This window comes from Cygnus olor, chromosome 1 (genome assembly GCF_009769625.2).
Source record: "Cygnus olor isolate bCygOlo1 chromosome 1, bCygOlo1.pri.v2, whole genome shotgun sequence".
In the NCBI taxonomy this organism is placed as follows: domain Eukaryota; kingdom Metazoa; phylum Chordata; class Aves; order Anseriformes; family Anatidae; genus Cygnus; species Cygnus olor.
The window spans coordinates 55,977,381-55,997,363 of NC_049169.1; the positions used below are offsets into that span (position 1 = coordinate 55,977,381).

The 19,983-nt window shown below is 44.8% G+C and overlaps 1 protein-coding gene across 19 annotated transcripts in view; it reads left to right on the forward strand.

The window, feature by feature from the left end:
* RBFOX2 (RNA binding fox-1 homolog 2) overlaps positions 1 to 19,983 on the forward strand; it is a 167,974-nt gene that overhangs the window by 31,497 nt on the left and 116,494 nt on the right. For 16 of the 19 annotated variants that reach the window (XR_005816235.1, XR_005816236.1, XR_005816234.1 and 13 more), the window contains exon 2: positions 3,447 to 3,497. The exons of 2 other annotated variants lie outside the window; for them this stretch is intronic. Coding sequence is in view for 11 of the 17 variants with exons in the window: in XM_040544899.1 (XP_040400833.1) it covers positions 3,447 to 3,497 (51 nt within the window). In the remaining 6 variants the exon portion in view is untranslated. Of the gene's footprint in view, positions 1 to 3,446; positions 3,498 to 13,513; positions 13,571 to 19,983 lie in introns of those variants that run through there. One more of the 19 variants, XM_040544903.1, reaches the window with a different exon arrangement.

Consider the following 19,983-nt stretch of genomic DNA (forward strand, 5'->3'; position numbering starts at 1 on the left):
CACATGTCCTATGGAAGTGTGGAAGCACGTGTGAGGTTGTCAGTACGGTTTGAATAAAATCACAACGTGAGCTGCAGAAATCTGATCTGCTGTATTATCATCTATTTTTCTCTCCTCTCTCTAAAGCAAATTGCAAGTACCTGAGAAATGCCTTTCAGTGGTAAACAAAGTAATGAAACATCCCGGTGGCAGCTTGATTTGATTTGGCAGGCTAGCGCTGCCTAACTCAATTTCTTTATGAACGTCTGGTTGCATGTTGGTAGCGAAAGAGAAAAGTAGTTGCCGGGAGAAACGGAGTTAGCTGGAGCTTCCCTCTCCCACCAGGCCATTAGGGGAAGGGGGAGTCCCTGCGTGCTTGAGGGCAGGGTATTTATCTGTGATAAATATTCCCCCCTTCTCTTTTCACTTCCATTTTGTGAGATTAGTTTTGTGTGCGTGCAGGTGGAGGAGATGCTGCTGTATCCCCAGTCTCAGCTGCCTCAGATCCCCTTTCTCTCTGGATGTGTTGGACTGTCCTGTTCCAGTCGTGAGTTTAACTCCTTCACTTCTTGCTCCGTTTAGATTTCAACAAAAGCACGCCCCGTATGGAATAATCGTGCAGCAGGCCCCGGATTCACCATTAGTGACCTGTAAAATTGGCAGCGCTGGAGATTATTGGCGGGAGACGGTTTCCCTAGGCGCTCGCTGCCTTCTCTTGGAGAGCGAAGTTCAATTAGAGCAATGATATGCACAGCAGGGATTTTGCAAATAGCCCAGTACTTCGTGGCAGCGTTGCTGTACGAAAGGCAGAGATATCTTTGGCCCTTGTGTGACCTGACTGCTCCAGCTGCTACCCTCTTTCTAACCTCCACTTTTTCCAAGCTCTTGCTTCCTGAAGTAACCTTCTTTCACCTCTCCCTTTACCTTCTGTTGAAATGGTATCCCTCAAACATTTTTAGTTGCAGTTTGTGGGTTTTGTCTTCCAAAAAGCAAAGTAGGGTTTGCCAGCTGTGTTTTCTTTCTTCCACTTAATTTTTTTTTCTTCTTGTTTCTTTCAGACATCTTACAGAATGTCCGTACGTCTCTCTAGTCATCTTTCTCTTCCTTTTCACACTCTTGGGATTTGCTTGTACTTATAAAACCATTCTGTTTCTGGAGGTGATTTCTGTGCATCCAGGGCCTTCGGTTTCAGGAAACCCACAAAGTTTTTAGTTTTGTCTCTTTTCTGCCACTGCTTTGTGGTGACAGGTCCTTTCCTCAGTCCCTGATGTGTTGAAGACCATCATCCTCAAAATAACGATTTCTTTTTTCCTTTCTTCATTATTACTTTCTGCTTATGTTCACCGTCCATATCTTCAGCATCTGCAGTGGTACCTTCTCCATTTATTCCTTATTCACCGTGTGGAAACCTTCCTGGTTTCCAAGGTGTTGTTGAAAGAGATTGCCGGCACACGAGCATGTTTAGGGTACAGACCTTGCATACACGTGTACAACGTGCCGTTCAAACCAGACCTGGAATGATCTAGCAGGAGAAGAGAAATAGGAGGTGGACGTTTATTGCAGTCATTTAGGTTGGTAAACTGTTGTGTGTGGGAGGAACAGCAATCAAAGTGTTTTCTTACAATGTGTACTTACACTGAGGATGCGGGGGGAGTAATAGCTGTGCATTTCCATCGTGATGTTGCTTGGTTTTTAATTAGGTTCACGGGTAAAACTCAGAAGCTAGGTTACACTGTAGTACCGCAGCTGTCAGTCTCCGCTTGCTTCTTCCAGCCTGAGTGTGCTTTCTGCTGTTTCTGTGTTCGTGGAGTTTTGTGCTTTACCTGCTTGTTGGCTGTCAGTGCTTGAGAAGAATGTACTCGCAGGGTGGTCAACTTAATGACTGTTAATCCCCCAAACCGGCTGCCAGGAGTTGTGCTGTCCTTGAAGCTCTCATACCGCCTGCGCTACCCGAGCTTAGCGTGAGAGCCTGGAGATGAAGTTTGATGTTTCCTGGCAAGTTTCCGCGGAGAATCCCCTGGGCAGGTCTGAGGTAAAAAGGAAGAGAGGGGAGGACAAATACAAATTTAAAATAGCATTGCTAGGCCCTGTATAAGATTATTTGCGTCTTGCTTTTTCGAAGAAGTTGCACTTAAGTGTTCGTGTGTCAACTGAAACTATCCCCACGGTCGCATGCCCGGCAGAAGACTTCTCTCTGGTGGGAGCTGGCCACTTTGAGCTGAATAGCCCAGCAACACTAAAAGCAGAACCCAAAACATCTCAACCAAAACCCGTCGTAAGGTCTGAAGGTAGCTGGGATACATGATCGCTGTCAGCTGCAGGCCCAGCGTATCTTTGCTTTTGATCATTTGGGGTTGTTTTGCTGTGTTTTGTCAGGGTCTCTCCCCTCTGCAAGAGCTGCTGGAGAAAGCACAGGGCTGGCTTAGGAGTTCCTCCTTGTCAGCCATAACAAGAGATAGGAACGGACTTAAAAACTGATTGCGGAGGACTGCTGGCCTCCTTTCCTCCTAGCCCTCTGCAGGGAGGTGCTCACGGGTGAGGAGGGGTACCAGGGTGGAATTGAAATAGGCTTTGTCTGGTTTAGTTTAGTCTCTACCCAGGGAGGAGGATGCATGGGGCACCTGAGTGCCCTTTCCCTGTTTTGAATAGGGAGCATTGGAGGGAGAGAAACGGAGAAGAAATTAAGACGTAGAAATAAACAGAAATGAATGTTTAGAAATTATTATGAGCTGTGCTATCTTAATCTCCAACGCACTGCTAAAATAGAGGAGAATCTGGGGATTTCGTGGAGAAATTCCAGAAGTGCTGGAGGTTCACATGCTCCAAAGAGCAAGGTGACAGGGCTGCCAGTAACACAAGGAGCGTAGGCTTAGGGTCCTTTCTGGGGTGAAGGAAGAAAATCTAAAGGATTGGTTTCCTATCGTGTGAGGTATTGTTCAGGCTTGCCAGGGTAATTGAAGTTACGCTGACTGCTTTTTAAGTTCACGTTAAACAATTAGTCTAGTTTTGAAAAGGGGAAAATTAACACTTTTATGGCTAATGTTTAGGGAAACATTTCGTCAGGACTGGCGAGGTGGGCAGCAACTTCTGTAATTTCTTGTTCTATTTTGTTCAGTTTTCATGATGGTAAATGATGTTTGCATATAAAAAATTCTTTGGAAAATTACAAGAATTATACACAACTGAAATTATAGGGGGTGAGGTAGGATTAGTTTATACTTATTTTGTGGCTTTGATTTCTTTTTTTCTTTTCCTTCTGCACAACTTGGCATACGAAGGTGAAAATGAATCTTAGGTGTATTGGCTTACATGGATAATAGGAAGTTAGCAGAATGCTTTAATCTTGGCTCTTTCTTCCCCCCTTTCATGCAGGTTCTTCTTTTTGGCTGAGTTAAGACAGACCTATAATTCCTTGCTTTCCATTCCTTGTAACCACTACATTCAATCTTTGTTTTCTTGTCTTGCAGAACGAGCCTCTGACTTCAGGTTATCATGGATACCCAGCAAGAGACAATCAAGTAAGAGTCTGATTGCAGTAAATGTGTCTGCGTGAATCTTGTACGCTTAGGGATGTTTTGTCCGATAGCTTCCTGACCATCTTGTTAAGGAGTGGAAATTTTGTTCTGTTGTGCAATGCTTGTGGAGATATATATGGTGAGCGGAATGCTTTTTAATGGCCTCCAGCACTATGTGGCAATGTGCCTAGTAAGGGGTTAAAAATGTTCCACATTACCAACGGCTCAGGAAATTCTTTATTCTTAAAAAATCTTGTAACATAAAATCCCTATCCTAAGCTCCCACTATATCTCCTCAGCGTTAATGAATGTAGATGTTCAGTGCCAGTGCATGCTTGGCCCTGTTTTATTGCGGTAATTCTAGCATCTGGGGAGCAAAACAACATTTACTTTTTGTGAGAGCCTGCTTTGCTAGCTTTGCCGGTGTGGTGGGGAATGACGTGCCCCATTGGGTTGTTTCTAGTGTCTGTGAACTTCTCTTGCCTTCCTTTCAAGTCCTTCAGGGCCCCTGCCCCTTGCTCTTATCCAGGATGTTCTCATTCTACAGCAGTAAAAAATTACGCTGTTTAGTGCATTGCATCTGTAAGCATTCTCTCGCGTCCTAACAGAAGACAGAGAAATCCCAGTTGATGGATTTGTGCAAAGGAAGGAGGAGATGCTTTGGAACAAATGAAATTTAATGGATTACAAGATACAACTGTCACACATTAAATCTCCCTTCTTGGAATGGAGGTTTTTTTTTTTTTTTTTCAGTTTTATGCACTGCTACTGCGTAGCAGGATATGAGCCAGTGTAACATGAGATTAATATGCAAAGAAAATCAATAATGCGTCACGTTTCAGTAATGAACAAACAGCAAAGCTAAAATCAAATTCTTTAATACTCAGGTACTCCTGTCTAAAGAAAGGGATTTTTATTTTGTCTTGGTGAGGCCTGTGTGTGTGTAGCAACAGCTCAAAGGGAGATGTTTTTACGAAGGTAGGGCAGCGTACTGCAGCATCAGCAGTTGAAGAGCTTAAGCCTCTGGTGCTTGCAATGTGTGTATGAATTTCTGTATAGGAGGGAGTTGCTCAGAATGTGCATTGGGATATACTAAACTGTTAACCAGCAGAAACAGATAATACGTGCTGCAGTGCTATGGGAGTTGGGTTCCTACTCTGTCCAGGCTAAGTAAGAAACACAACTTTTGAGAGCCAGAGCCAGTCCCAGGTCCTTAGAAATATTCCTATCTGCTTTCAGTTTTTCCATTCTGGTAGCACCGTCTGCACCGTATTTTGTGTTTCGCTGTTCCCATTTAGGGCTGGTTTGGGGTTGTCTTGGTGTTTCGTTTTGATGTCCTGCTTCACAAGTTTCCTCTTTTTCATCCCTTAATAACTCTTCTGATGTGAAAGTCCAGAGCTGCTGTTGCTGACGGGTCACCAGAGCAGTGGCGATGGGCTCAGGAAGCTGTGCTATGAGTCCATAGCAGCTCCAGAGGGCTCTGTATGGGTGAGCAGGAAGGGATGGATGTATGTTAGCCGGTGTCCGTACGTATTTCAGGTGGCACGTAGCTTCACAGAGATTTCCCAGTGGGCAAACAGCATCAGCAACACTTGGGTGTTTTCATTTTAGCAAATATTTGTTTAAGATAAATAATTAAATCTCTTCTTGGTGACATCTTGATCTGTGGTAAAGGTTTTTTCCTTCCTTCTTGCTTTTGGCCCTGAAACGGATTAAGTTCAGGTCTGGTTTTCACTAATGAGGTTTCAAGGCTTTTAGCTAATCTGATTGGGAGCCTCTAACACGATAGCAGCAGAAAGAAGCCCTCTGTTGCTACAGATGGGCTGGTGTGGGAGAGAGAGCACTGCCTGATGCATCACCTGCTTTTCCGCACTGGGGAGGGAGGAAGGAAGTGGTGTGGGATTGTGTGCAGTAATCCTGACCCTGTAACAAAGTTAATTAAGAGATGCAGGAGCAATTGTGTCAGATTTCTCCTTTTCATCAGATTAGGAGCCGGATTTGAGTTGGAGAGTGTAAATCTGTGTATCGTGCTCTTTGCAATTGCACTTATTTATTGCAAATCCCTGTACTGTGCTTTTTACCACAATGTTTTCCTTAGCAGAAGTAGCAGAGCGGAGGTTTATTTTCAGGCACCTCATCGTTTGACCACAGCAGTCCTACTAGAAATTCTCTGGATATAACCTACCCTTTCTTTCACCTTACTTAGCATCCTACTCCTTCACTTATTTGTAAGTCCTTCTCGCTCCTTCCAGCTCTCTTTGCCACTAATTGCTGGCTGCAAACCTTTCACTATGCTGTTTTTACACCCTCTAGTGGTTAAAGCGTACCCAGATGTTCCAGATTATTACAGTTTTCTTTCTGCTAGCGGGGATATGTGATTGGTTTGAGTCCTTGCTTTGGCCGTTTGGGAGCACTTAGGTCTACAGTCCAAAGTTTATCGTGTGTGCTCTCCCAAATATTTAAGTGTTCTGTCATCATCACGCAAGGGCAGCAGCACTGAGGCAAGGGAGATGAGTTCATGTCGAGGCTGTATTTCTCTTCATTTGGTGTTGCATGATTGCTTTATGATAACGCACAGCACAGCCCCCCTGCTCCTTGCCTGTCCTGCCAGGATGCTGTCCTGCTGGGCTTTTTGTGGTGGCAGGGCTCGAGGAGCATGTGTGCTAAATCAGTATGGTAACAGTTTGCCTAAAACGAGAGAGCTTTCTGCTGCTGTTAGTGCGGCACTGCTGGGGCTGGTACAGCTGTATAAGGAGCTGCAGAGCTCTCTGGGACTGTTCTCAAGAATTCGAGGTTTGCTCTGTGGATCCGTAATGCTCATGCAGGCACAGCAGGATGTCCCTGCATTTCTGCAGTGCTAGGATGACAGCACAAATGAAGGCCTCCATAAAGGGAGAATACGGGAAGCGTTAACGTAAGGCTGTTAACCGAGATGAGAACTGAGTCTTTTGGTGAGGAGAGCTTATTCTCTGGAGGCTATTCAGTGCTGTATCCCTCTGTTGGGCCTGCTAGCAAAATGGTGTTTCTTTTTTTGTAACATGAGTGCCTGCCTGAAATGCAGTGAACCAAGACTTCTTTGCTTCATTTCCCAAGCTGTGACAAACAGCTCTGAGATCCTAGGAGTTTGTCTCCATGTGGAAAATGGCCAGTACAGCTATACTGACACAACTTTTATATACAAACTCGTCAAGAATAAATACTCTGGCTCTGGAAAGTTATTCCGTGCTAACTATGCCAGCTTGTTTTATATATAGCCAAGGTCTATGTCGTATTGCTCTAGTGCTTTTCATGTGTATTAGAAGTGATATCTAAAATTCATTTGAATTGCTGCTGAATACTGGCACTTCTGTGGCAGCGTTTGGCAGCTGCACAAAATAAATATGTTCTCCAACAGGAAATGAAATGAGCAAGAACACCTTGTTCGGCTCCCACTGAAGGGACGAGAGGAGGAGAGAGAGTTTATGCAAGCAGGAGGTAATTGCACACACCAGAACTGGGTCAGGATGTTAGAGCTGTTACACCTCTTCTGTTATGGAAAGTGATCCGCAGCTATCATAACAGGTTAGAATGTTGGTTTGAAGCCTCTTTTTAAAGCTTACACTTCTGTGAGTGCCATTCTTAAATTAAACTGGGCCATTGGCTCGGTACTAATGTGGTGGAAATGTCATTACCTGTCACAAATGACACTTCCTTCAGTGGTGTAATTTCGGTGGCTGGTTTGCCATCCGAGCACTCACCGGGCCTGACCTGTTGTTCTCATCTATGTAGATGAGCCTGCAGCCCTGGGTAGCCTGGGTGCCCATGGCAACTACTAGGAACAGCTTTATCACTAGCCCCTCAGTTCGAGTTCAGGCTTGAGGTGAAATGCTGTTAAATCCTCTCCAATTGTCAGCCTGTTCCCCTGGGCTGCTGCTCGCTTGCTGCTTTGGCCTATCTGGTGGAGCACCGCGGGAAGCAGCAGGCTGCGTGCGCTCCCTCACTGTGGCTGTGGGGCTGCTCTGGGTGAGCGGTGCCGGCAGGCTGTGACAACAGGAAGCCTCCCCTCTTGCTTTCTTTCTGTTCATTTTCCTTGTGTGGGGAGCTCAGCGAGGAGGCCCTTCATCCCAAGATGTGAGGGGTGTGCGTGAGCCCCTGTGGGAGGCAGGATGGTGGGCAAGGGGCTTCCTCTTGCAGCCGGCTGCAGGCAGGCACTGCTGCTCCCCTCCCTTGGTGCTGTCTGCCCCGAGCAGCAGGCTTTTGGCAGGGAGCTCACACAGGGAAACCTCCGTCCTCTCCTCTGGGTGGTCTGGGTCTCCTTTGTCTGTCTCCCTCCTCTCCATCACATGGATGAAGCATGAATTTGGGGATGTTGCCTCAACTTGGTTAGCAGCTTGGAGTTTCAGCATGGATTAGGGTATCCACAAAAATCTCTTGGTTTAGTGCAGTGTTAACATATCAAGCTGCCCTCGTCATAAAATAGTAACCTTCTGGAGGAAAATGGCTTGGTTACTTCTCTGCTCTTACTTGTACCATGGTTGCACCAGCCGTGGTCTCTCCAGTTATAAAGACTTCTTGTCTCAAGAGTTCAAATCTTTAAGTAGTATTCCTGAAAAGCATTTTGGTTTTTAATTTGTTTCCCTCCATGTAACTGGCCATGGAAATACACCCTCTAGTGAGTATGCTAACTTGCTGGGTAAATGGTAAGATTGTGGCAGCAGAAGTGTTGTTATTAGGGAGCTGGAAGGGAGGGTTAATGTTTGTGGGTTTTTAGTTTGTTTGCCACCTTATTTGCACTTTTGGTTTGAATGAAGTATATTTAATGCAAATCCTTAAACTGAGCGACTGAGAGAGGGAGAAAGGCCTTCAATAAAATTTTAAAACCGTTCTCTTTGAGCGAAGAGCCAGGACAAAGATCAGGAAGTGTCTGAAGTCCTCTGTATAAAATGGAGAAGGCTTGGTATTCCTGGTGCTTTTGGGGAGTATTTCTTTACCTGAAAGTAAACAACCCAAGGCTTGGGATGGAACCAAGCTAATGAGGGGGGACTGGTCTAAACATCTTTCGTATGTCTAAGATTGGGTGAATTAAGGGTAAGACTGCCAAATCTTCTGCTTCCTGGCTTCCACAACCTCTCTTCAGGCAAGCAGTGAAATATTTCCACTCTGTGCTAGACGGGACCGATGGGATGTTCTGTTATTGGCCTAACTGCAATGTCCCATAAAAAATAACAAGCTTCATTTTAAAGAATGCAGTCTGAGCAAAAATCTAAGATAATCAAGAGATGGGAAGTATCTGTGAAGCAGTTGCACACGGAGGGACCTGGTGATGTGTACTGGGGTAACTGCTGGGGGTTACTGTTTAGCACCTAGGCAGTAAGCAGTGTGGGGATAGTTTAAGGTGTGCTATAGGAAGATGGTTACCACTGCAGCAGCGGGGGACTTGCAGAGACATCTTTTACAGAATTGCATCCAACTCTAACTCTCAGTGTTCAGAGGGGAAAACGTTGATGATGGAAAGAATTTAGTGAAAAGCAATGTAAATTGAGATACTTGGGTAGGAAAAAAGAAAGCAGAGTGGAAGCAAAGTTGAAGGAGGAGTTGGTTACAGACTCAAGTTCAAGCAGATCCAATCACGGATGAGTTGGAAGAGGAAAGATGAGCTCCAAGACCACTCTAGTAACCTCTGTCCTCCGAATTCAGAACCGTCTCGGGAAGACACTTGTCTGGTCATTTGAAGTGATAAGAAATGGTTCTTTCTCAAGGTCCAACTATATCCCTATAAGAAACTTCAGGAAAGATACAGGAGTTGGGATTAGAAAAAGTTGTAGCGTGTACACTGCCAAGTACTGAGCTTGTTAAAAAACTGCTTTCTACAATTATATTCTGAACTGAGACATGATGGCCACATTCCCTAGATCTCTCCTTTCTGTACAGCTGATCTCTTACTATCAAGACCCATCCAAAGGGTTAAGTAGTACATGAAGCGTACTGTCGTGCACTTGACACAAGTCCTGTAAATGGATCACTCTGACTGTATGTTTATTTCTCCTTTCCATCATGTCTGTTGCTTTCCTAGCCTCTGAATACAAGGCAGGGAATCGTCTTCTTGTAGAACTTTGAATATCTTTCACAAACTCCTTCAGCAAGCTCCATATCAATGTGCGCCTCACTGTTACTCAATAGCGAAACAAAAACAAAGAAAGGAGAAAAGTTATATGAGAAGATGAAATTAGGAAAGGGAGTGCATCTAATTCGAATACATGGGAAGACTTCCTGACAATAAGATCCTTTAGCCCTATAAGCAGTCTCTCAAGGGAAGTAACGATTACCTTGCTGATGAATAGTCCGGCCAAATTCTGGGGTTGTAAGGCGTTGGCAGGAAATGGGCTGGATGATGTAATATAAATTCCTTTCATGTTTGAGTTGTCCGATTCAAGCGATTTCTCATCTCTTCTCGGGGTTAAAGAGAGGAGATATGAGTCATCCTTCTTGGGAGAGGACCAGGAGACCACTTTTTCGTTCTCTGATGTACTTTTTGACCGTTGAAGTGTTACCCAATGCCTGCAAGAGTCTTGGAGACTCCCGACCCCCTGAGGTATTTGCGCTAGAGGGGCAGTATTTTTTTAGATTTCCCTCTCTGAACAGTTACAGGGGTGCTAGAGCCTACGGCGCGTGTATTAGAAGCAGTCAGTAAAATGATCGGTTGGAGGACTGCACGGTAAAACCAAATGGTGTAGAGAAAACAGCTAGTTTGTGGGTATTAGATCATACTGAAGAGCATAAGCACGGCTATTCTGGGTCGGGCAGAAGGTCTCTGCGTTCCAGCGTCGTGTCTTTGACAGTGTCTAATGGCAAGTACTTAAAGCACAGGGAGCAGCGCCAAGATTCGGTGATACTTCCCCTACTATATACTCTTTAAGCAGTCTGGTGGCTTTGGGATTTCCTGGCCATAGATTCCTTTTTTATTTTTAAGGTCACCTGTGATAGATTTTTCTTTATTGAACCTGTTTAAATGATTTCTGAGGCTGTCTTTGGCATCCACAACATCCTGTGGCAACGAGTCCTGCACTTTAGGTACGTTTTATGAGGGGGGGAAAAAAAAGTCCTTCTGTGCACAGCTAATTTAAAACTGAATTGTTTGGGGAGCTGTCGGGGGGGGGGGGGGGGGGGGAGTGGAACAACCTGTGGGCTCAAGGCCTCAGTTCCTACTGCATCCACAGCTGCACTGATACCTACGGATTAGGATTTTCTTCTTAACTGGGGGAAAAAAAATCGCAGCAGAGAGCAGAAAGAAAATGTGAATAGTTTGTGTGTATTTAACACCTTTTTCTTCCTGAAAGGCTGCACTGCCTTTGCAGAAGCGACTCCCAGGTCCCCCCAGGCAGGTGTACGTGCTGATGAAGGACAGGCCAGGTTTCTGAAGCATCCTGGTGTGGTGTGGTGGTGAGCGATGGGATTTGGGGCTCTGTGGAGGGCCCAGGAGGAGCAGGGAGGGTGCCCCGGTACCTGGGCAGCCTGGCCGGGCCCAGGGCCTCTGGGTGCCCGGGTCGGGGCTGGCCCTGCAGCTCGGGCTGTGGGCTGCCAGAAGAGGGCACCCAGCGCTCAGCCAGCGCCTTTCTCCTGCCTCCGCTCGTTTTCCAGAGAGTGTCTTTGGGGTTATCTCCTGGCAGCGGTTTCCAACCCTTGCCGTGAAGCAGGAACACCTCGTGCTTCGGGGAGAGCAGGGGAGGGCAATTCGGTGCCCTGTGTCCAGCTTGGTTTTGGCCTCTCCGTGTTCCCTGGAGGCTGTCGTCCTCAGCCAGCAGGGATCCCTTGGGAGGGCCGGGGAGTGAACGTGTGGCTGAGCGCTGCGACCAGCCCTGTGTCCCATCGTGATGCTCGCCCAGTGCTCAGCTTCTGCTCGGCGTCCCGCTGAAGAGGCACAGGGGATAGGGGCTTCATAGTGCGAGTCTTCCTTCCATTCCAAAAATCTCACCTGGGGGAAATAACGGGGGGATATTTGATGAGGAGTGCAGCTTGTCTCCAGTCTCTGTTCTGCAGAGCAGGAAATCTGACAGAACCACGGGATGGCTGGGGTGGGAAGGGACATGGTGGCCCCCTGCTTCAAGGCCTGCTCCAGCTGGGCCACCCTGAGCAGGCTGCCCAGGACCACGTCCAGGTGGCTTTTGGAGGTCTCCAAGCAAGGAGAGTCCATAGCCTCTCTGGGCAAGCTGTTCAATCTCAGAGTCTTCAGGGAAACGAAGGATGTATAAGTATATAAACATTATTTCTCCATCCTTTTTTCTGTCTTTTATTTTTTTAAAGGGAGTGTAGAGACCTCAAGGAATAAAACCAGTCAGCGTAGTTACAGAACCTAGGAAGATGTTGAAAAAGATCGGATGCTTACAGTCAGATGCTTTACCAAAGGAAATTAAGGCAACAGCAGACATAGATTGCTAATTTTTAAGGACCAATCATGTCAGATGAATTTAATTTTCTCCTTTGACATGGCAGCAGGCCTGGCAGATGGAGAAAGCTACTGGCTTCGGATCTAGTCCGGCCTGACCTTTACTTAAACTAGGCAAATGAAAGGTGAAATTAAGAAGCGGCTGAGCACCTCATTGGAAAACTATGTCTGGAGTAATTATGTCATACTTTTCTGTGTGTGTGGTATCTGGAGTCTTAACATGGTCTGTCCTGGCTGCTGTGCTCTTCTGTGCTTCTCATCGAACATCAGGGTAATTCAGTGACTGAATATATACGTGTGTATACTTACACATGCATGCGTGTGTGGAGGTCTGGCAGCCTTTGGAAGGCAGCAGTAGGTGTCAAAAAGATCACGGTAAGTTGAAGAAATGGATTGAATTTCAACAAAACCAAGCTGTATTAATGAAGGGAACTGACTTCACAATGTAAAATGGAGAGTAGCTGGCTAAGCAGGAGTATTGAAGGAAACATCTGGGGTAACAGGAGATAACAAACTGAATACGCGGTGCTGTTTTTTGTGGTCTTAAGAATTTGGAATGTATTTCCAGGTGTGTCAAGTAACTACGGAAGGTAATTATTCTTCAGAGCTCAGCACGGTGCGTGGAGCACTGTACCCAGTTATAGGTGCTTCAGGAAAGATGCTGGCAGAATTTGGAAAAAGTCCAGGGAAACAGAAAAAGGAGGCTTCGATAGCATGATATATGAGGGAAAACATTTTTTTAAAAGCAGGAAAAAAATTGAAAGAAGAAAGAACAGAGAAGTGTGGAGGATGGGGACTGATTATTTACTGTGTCCATTAAAGACAGCATAGTTTGCATTAAAGAAGACCTAAATTGTATATTATGGGGTGAAACATTTTCTGTTCTGAGTGTAGTGAAGCACTGAAGCAGGGTAATTTTAGGGGACCAGAGTTCCTGCTTCTCGGAGTCTGTAATAACAAGTTAGGCAATTCCTGATGGATGCTTGTCTAAACATGCTCTGCATTGCCTCTAAGCACGGAGGACCTCTCGTCTCCCCTGCCCTGTACTCATATTATTCTGTGACAGTAAAAAAAAAAACACAACAGTTGTTACCACATGCATAATTCCACAGCTGTATGACTGCTGATATATTGGATCTTTCTCTTTTTTGTGGGGGGGTCTAAATTGTAAAATAAGGAGTCTTCTGTGCTGCTGTATGATCTTACAAGTGCCAGAGGTCCTTTCTTTGTGACATCTGTCTCATAGCTCTGTTTCTTCCTCATCTTGCTTATTACTCAAAGGGTGCAGGATGTTCAGCATCTCTGAGTCAGTCCTTCCCTCTGCCTCGCTGTAATAACAGGTATCGTGTATGAGCCTCGGAGCTGTTTGCTATCTTGATTTCTCTTTAAGTTCTCTGGCCAGATCTCCTTCTCTGGTGCTTAGAGATTTCCTGTTTTCTTTACATAAACACCTTCTTGCTACCCTACCTGCAGCTCCCGCTGCACTAAAAGAGGACCGAGAGAATTGGGCAGGAGCCTCCCTGCTGTCGGGAAGTGCTGTGGGAGGGCAGCCTGCGCGTTAACTGCTTCGCTGCCCGGCTCGTGCTGGCCGCTTCAGCGGGACCCCGAGTCAATGAATGGGATCGCTCGCTCTTCTGCCGCCTTCTCCTGCACGGTGAGTGAGCAGCTCTGCATTCGCTGCTGAAGGATGCTGCAGGCAAGCAGGCTTCCTCAGCAAGCTAAGCAGATACTCCCCGGAATAGCTGGTGGAGGGAAGATGGTTTCGTTCTCCTCAGTGTTAAGGGAGAGGTGTTTCCAGCAGTAGCATAACGTTGCTTGGAGCAGGCATTTGCCAGATGGTTTCAGCTCCCCGGAGGCTTTGGGATGTGAAAGGAGAAGGGCCAGGAACACACTTTTGATTCATTCCATTAGTAGATTAATCGGCACTGTCCTGGCTTAATAAGTCTCTTAGATTTCCCAGTGGAAATGGCACATGTAATTCTGCCCAGGTCACGCTCTGCACACCTGTGTTGAAACTTGCACAGCAAGGAGCTGCACTGCTGCAGGCGACATCTGCACGAGAAGGCTTTGCGGGAAGGGCAGGCTTGTCGGTGGGGGGAAAGGTGAGAGAAAATGTTTTTAATGAGTACTGTTAGGTAATGCTAGTGGGAGTGAGATGGCTTGTGAGAACATGCTTGAATTCTTCTGCCATTTTGGTGGGGGGTGTATTTAAAAATGTTGCAGTGCTAATACGATGATACGGAGCATTTTTTATTTTTTTTTCATTTTGTATTAATTGCTGGCTAGATTGCATTTTCCAGGAAGTCTGTGATTAGAGGACAAGGGTGCTCTTCCTGATAAAGGTCAGAGGCTGCTGTCTCCAGAGGCTGGTGGAGAAATGAAGGGACCCGACTGACAGATTTCAGCCGAAAACCTGAGCAGATGCTGTGCTGCTATTTACTTGGGGGGGTGGGGGGGCTCCCCCATGACCCGTCTCTTCCCCGCCTCTCTTTCCGCAGGCCAGCCAATTGTTGGGGAGTGGATTTAGTTGCTGCTGCCGCCCACACAGGAGAAGGTTTGTAGCTCTTGGCAGTTTTAGCAGGAATCTGCGTTTTTAACTCTTCTGGTGCCTGCGGATTGCGACGAGCCGCTCTGCGATGTCACGGCAGCTCCGAGCTGCGCTTTCCGCGATGCCTAATAAAGTTTTACTGGTAGGATTGTTTCTGATGAGACCCATTAAATTCCTTCACGGCTGGGTTTTAATGAGGAGAAACTTGAATTACTGCCAGCAAACACATCCTGTCCTTTTCTGATCCGTCATTTCCCTGTTACACCTGGGGAGCACAGGCTGCCCTTTCTCACAGGTCAACAGGACAGCAGTGACTAATGTTGGCAACAGCTTCATCATCATCTCCATTTCTGGGGCACCTGTCACCCTGGCTCCTCGCCACTGTTTCCCTAAGCTAAAACAGTGCTCCTCAATTTCAAGTGCTTGGAGAACATGTTGTTTTCCAACCATTTATGGCAACTAGCTCCAATCCTCTGCAGGGTCTGCAGAAAGACTGACGGGGCCAAAGGAGTAAATGTCATGAGACTCCGGAGCTTTCTGCTGAAAGCTGAGATAGAGATATTTTACGTCCCGCGGTATATGTAGCCGGATTTAGGCTCTCTGGTATTTCCAGTAGAATGGCATTTCAGAACTGGGAGCTGAACTCTGACAGCAGCGTTGTCCCCAGTTGCTGCCAACTTCACCCCAGACAGAGAACTGCTGTATTTCTTGAGCAGCTGTTGCTGTGGAACAGAGCAGGGGAAGAGTGCTAGTCTCTGAAATAATTTGAAATATACTGGCACAATAGACAGATAGAGCCAGCCCTCTGAATTTCACTCAAGAATTAATCTAATCACTGTGTAATATGTTCTTACTGGTCTATCCTACCTAAAGGGCAAAGTTAACTACATTAGGCACAATTTGGAGCATTTGATTTCCTTCAGACTTAGAATTAGGATACAGCTGACTATCCATGTACATATTTTGAGGTTTCTGGGCGTCTCTAATCCAGTTTGTAGTGACATTAGCATTAGATAACCATAGCAAGGCCTTTATCTGAGAGGAAACATGCATTCTTCAGGTCACACAAGGATGAAAAAAAGATTGTTCTGGTCACTGTTGCTCTCTGGGAATTTGGGAGCAGAGAGGAATTTCGTATTCTGTTGTTGCTGGTGGCTTTGATAACAAAGCAAATAGTTTCTGTGAATGGTACAGGAGTTGTCAAAGGGTATGTCTACACTTCAAAGCTTAAATTTGGATTAAGAGAAGTTGAGAATCTATTGCGTAGGACCTTTGGCACAATAATGCCATGCGTTGACTGGTCATAGTCACTTCACACCATTCATCTCATCTGAACTGAATGTGAGAGAGCTGCTACTCTTGCAATTTGTCTGCCTTAAAAAGGGATTAGAAGAGTAAGGAAGTTGTAATCAATCTGTAATGGAAGAGCCTAATTTTGCCAGGATTTCGTCAGAAAAGGCAGCAGAATGGAATTTACAGTACTTTTTTTTTTTTTTGTGATGGTAGGGAGTGGGGAAAAAGGGAAGGTGGAACAACCTTAATATGAGTTCAGCTGGAAGTGTTTGAGAGGCCCAGTATTTTTGTACCCGGCAGACTGCAATGATGCTGAAGACCAGATCAGTCTGCTCATGCAAGAGCCAAAAGCTTCCTGATGCAAGTACATTTTCTTGGCACTTGTGTCAACTATATATTTGAATATCCCATGGAATATCCTGTGTTACCAGTTCTGGGTGTTTCAAGTACCCAGTGTCTGTGAAATCTGCAGAATGGCACAATGTCCTCTTAAAAGGTACAGGTAGATGCCTAGCCAAGTGTCTTTTTGGAAGCCTCCCATATTAAATATATACACTAAAAAGACTTTGACCCGTGGAGTATCTTTTGTGGGTCTATCAGAAAACAAGTAACATAGTTAGCCTTTATACATACACACACAGATTTCTAAATCTTCTCGTGCTCATCATACAGCGAGGAGCCAGGCGGATGGCAGGAGCTGCTTTCTGCAGCCATTAGAATAATCCGGCTCGATGGTGGTGGCAGAGGTATTGTTAAGGACTGCTTTGCTCAGGATGAGATCAGAAGCAGAATTGCTTTTCTGACAACTGACCTTTTCTGATCATTCTGAATTGAAGTTTGGGATATTCTATTCTATAACATTTTTTTTCCAGTAGCATTTCTGTCCTCTAGAAATCTTCCTCTGTATTTTATATTTGTTTATGCCTTTTGTCTTAGGCCTTATTAATGCCTTTTACATTTGAGCAGCCTGCTGTTCCTTTATGTGGTTTGACAACTGCCAATACTCCCGCTGAAATATTTTGCTTTTAGTTCTGTTAATGGCGATTTCGCCTGGATTTTCTTACTGCCGTTATGTAATGGAAGTATCTGCAGTCCCCTGACACGTGTGTTTGGTCTCTTTTCACCCACCCTTATTTATCTTGCTGATGCTGTGTTCCACCAAAGTCTTTTAGCAATTTAGTTTTGTTGTTTCTCAGGAGATGTCTTTCAGTGTTTATCAGTGTTACCTCTTCATTAGTTGGAGTCATTCCTCTCTTCTTTGCTGATAATATGCTCGTGCCATTTCTCGTACTGAGACCGTACTTCAGGCATTCAGCTAACAAAAACATCATAAATTTAAGATATTTTATCTTCATTAGGTGCATAAGGCTCCTATGTAATGTTAAGGATTATTTTTCTTCTCACAGTGTCAACTGGAATAATGTTATTTGAATAAAAGAAGAAATAAAGCTCCTATGATGACAAGATTAAAAAAAAAAATTGCACGATGTATAATTTGTTAAGCTGATTCCTTCACTCTCATCGGTGTATTTGCAGTCTCCTTGTGGGGCTTATTAGTCTTTCAGTTTTTCTGAGTTGGAGAGAATGCATTTTATACTCTTTAGGAGAAAAAAGGGATGTTAAAATCTTGTCTTCAAGTGGTACAAGAGAGAATTTCATTCTTCAGGTCTCTAGCAATTTTACTATCCTAGGATTTGTAAACTGCTTTCTAAGCTGTACTAAATTAGATCCCAGCAGTACAGGGCCTATGTAGATAAATATAGTAGCCATTATACCTTGATATAGTTGTATTGTCTAGGAAATTACTACTGTTATTGAAAAGGAATTTGCTCAGGGCAAGAGAGTATCCATTACTTCCTGAATAACTCGCTAATATTGTTAACCTTCCTTTGCACAACAAGCCAAAAGGAGTCCCTTTCTGCGAGGGACTGCAGGGTTTTGTCCTTGGTTTGCATTTCCCATTATCAGCAGCAAGCCTAACCCAAAGTTTCACCATGTTAATAAGCCCCTGTGTGGTCTAGGGAAGGGAGCTATGCCCCGTCTTCTCCTTTTCCCACTGTTGCAATACTCTCACCTTCGTATTGTTTCTCAATTTGCTGGATTGTTGCAGTGCTGGTGGATCGCTCACGCGGTACAGCCACTTGACATGGTAAGCGCGGAGACAAAAAATGGCGTAACGATGCTGCAGCTCTATTGATGAGATACTTGAAGCAGTTTTTCTTGTTACTTGGAGCCTTATACTTTGAATAGGATAACACTTGGATGCCATCAGCTCATCCTTTGGTGTAACTACCACTGTGAACTGTGATGAGGCAGGAGCTGAGTTCAGGCTTTTAATTATGGCTTCCTCTTCAGAACCCACAACCAATAGGTATCCTACTTAGCACTGACATAAGTCTGGGGCACAAAGAATCTTTCTGCTCTTTATCAGTTCAATGGGATGTTGTACTCCCGCTTTGATACTAAAAAATGACTTTTTCAGAGTTTGATACTGTTTAATACTTTGTGCTATTTCATAGCGGCTGGAAAAACTGAAGGGATATGAATCTTTGATTTCTGGACCTTGCTAGTGAAGATATTAAACATTGGGGTTAAAGTTTACCTGACTAAACTTAAGATTAAGTAAGTGTTGGAGCTTATTTTGATTCCTTCTTAAGATTGCCTAAATATATTTGCCGTATGCCAGTTCAATATGGACCTCAGACTTTATCCAGGAATGAGAGAAGGGTAAAGATGTGGCTTGAAAATACAGCTGTGTTACCACCCTTGGCTTTAGAGATGCAGACCTTAAGCTTGCTAGTTTTTCTTCAGAAGGTGGTGGAGGATTGCAAATTTTAATCCTGCTCCTCCATGGTAAGACCGACAGGTGTAATCCATGGAAGTTCCCAGGTGGCTGCCCAAACTCATGTTTGCTGTATCCTGGGAGCAGTTGCATCACGACTTCATTTCTGCTGATGAATGTCCAAACCAGTATACCACAGCTTTCTGATATCTGAGAGTTTGCATGGTCTTGAACGTTTAACTTTGAATTCTCTGGCTTCTTGGTTTAGTTTTGTTGATGTGGGTGTTCTTTGTTTTAATTCAAAAGCATATTTTTGTGTGGGAACACATTCTTAGCAAAATACTTTTTATAGTTACTGAGCTCATAGGGCTTCTCTTAAAGGATTGACAGTGCCTTCCAGAATAGTGCTCTTGAACATACTTGTGAGAAGAGGAAAATCCCAAACAGAGTCTAAAAAGCTTTTCTTGGTACCCATTTCCTTTTTCTCTGCTATGTACTTGCCTGTGAATTAAGACCTTCTGAAGTTTGTTTAATGACTTAAATTTAATTACTACGTGAAGTCAGCAGCAGGACAGTCCCTGAGAATCGTTGGTTTTGTTTGCATGTCAAGGTGTTTTACTGCTTCAGGCTTTCTGCTTATTTTTTTTATCTTTTTTTTTTTTTGTGTGTGTGTGGAAGATAAACTAACCCTTGATCGTTTGCTTTTAAACAAGTAATCTCTTTTCAGGAGCCTCTTTGAGCATAGCCAAACCATACCTGCTGGAGGTGGAATAGGGAATCCAGTTTTCCAGTAAATAAGTGAGTTGCTCTGTAACAAAATGGCTTTTTTTTTCTTGTCATATGCCAATGTTGGGCTCATTTGCTTGGCAAAACATCTAAAAGGGATTGTGGTGTTTTTCTGGGTGATTTATTGTATGCATTTTGTATTTGTGTTACTTCCTTTCACAAACAGGATAGTGGAGGAAGAGGCTTCCTGGAGTCCTTTTGGATTTTGAGAGGAAATCTATGTTGCGGTTCAGCAATTCTGATAATCAGAGATAACGCCAGGATCTTGAGTGGAGGGAACCTTCACAAATGAGCAGTAGTCTGTCACAAGGGTAGTCTCCAGCAGCACCCAAAGGAGTAAACCAACCTCAAAGAAGATCCTCTTATCTCCATAGGAACTGCAAGTGTGCCCAGAGCAGCCTTCTGTGCCTCTCCCCGGGTAGTTCCCAGCCCCATCTCTAATCTTCTTTATAACAAACAAACGAAAAACCAAAACACGAGGCATGCCCAAACCCCCCAAATAGCGGGAGTCAGATTCCCATATTTTCTTGCGGGGACATTCTGCCAGAGTCAGATAAGTGGTGGAACACAGCCATTTTGTCAGAGAAATCTGCCTTTGAGCATCGCAGAGCACGTCTCCCTTCCCATCTCTAGTCAGACCTTTGTGGGTAGCCCTTGA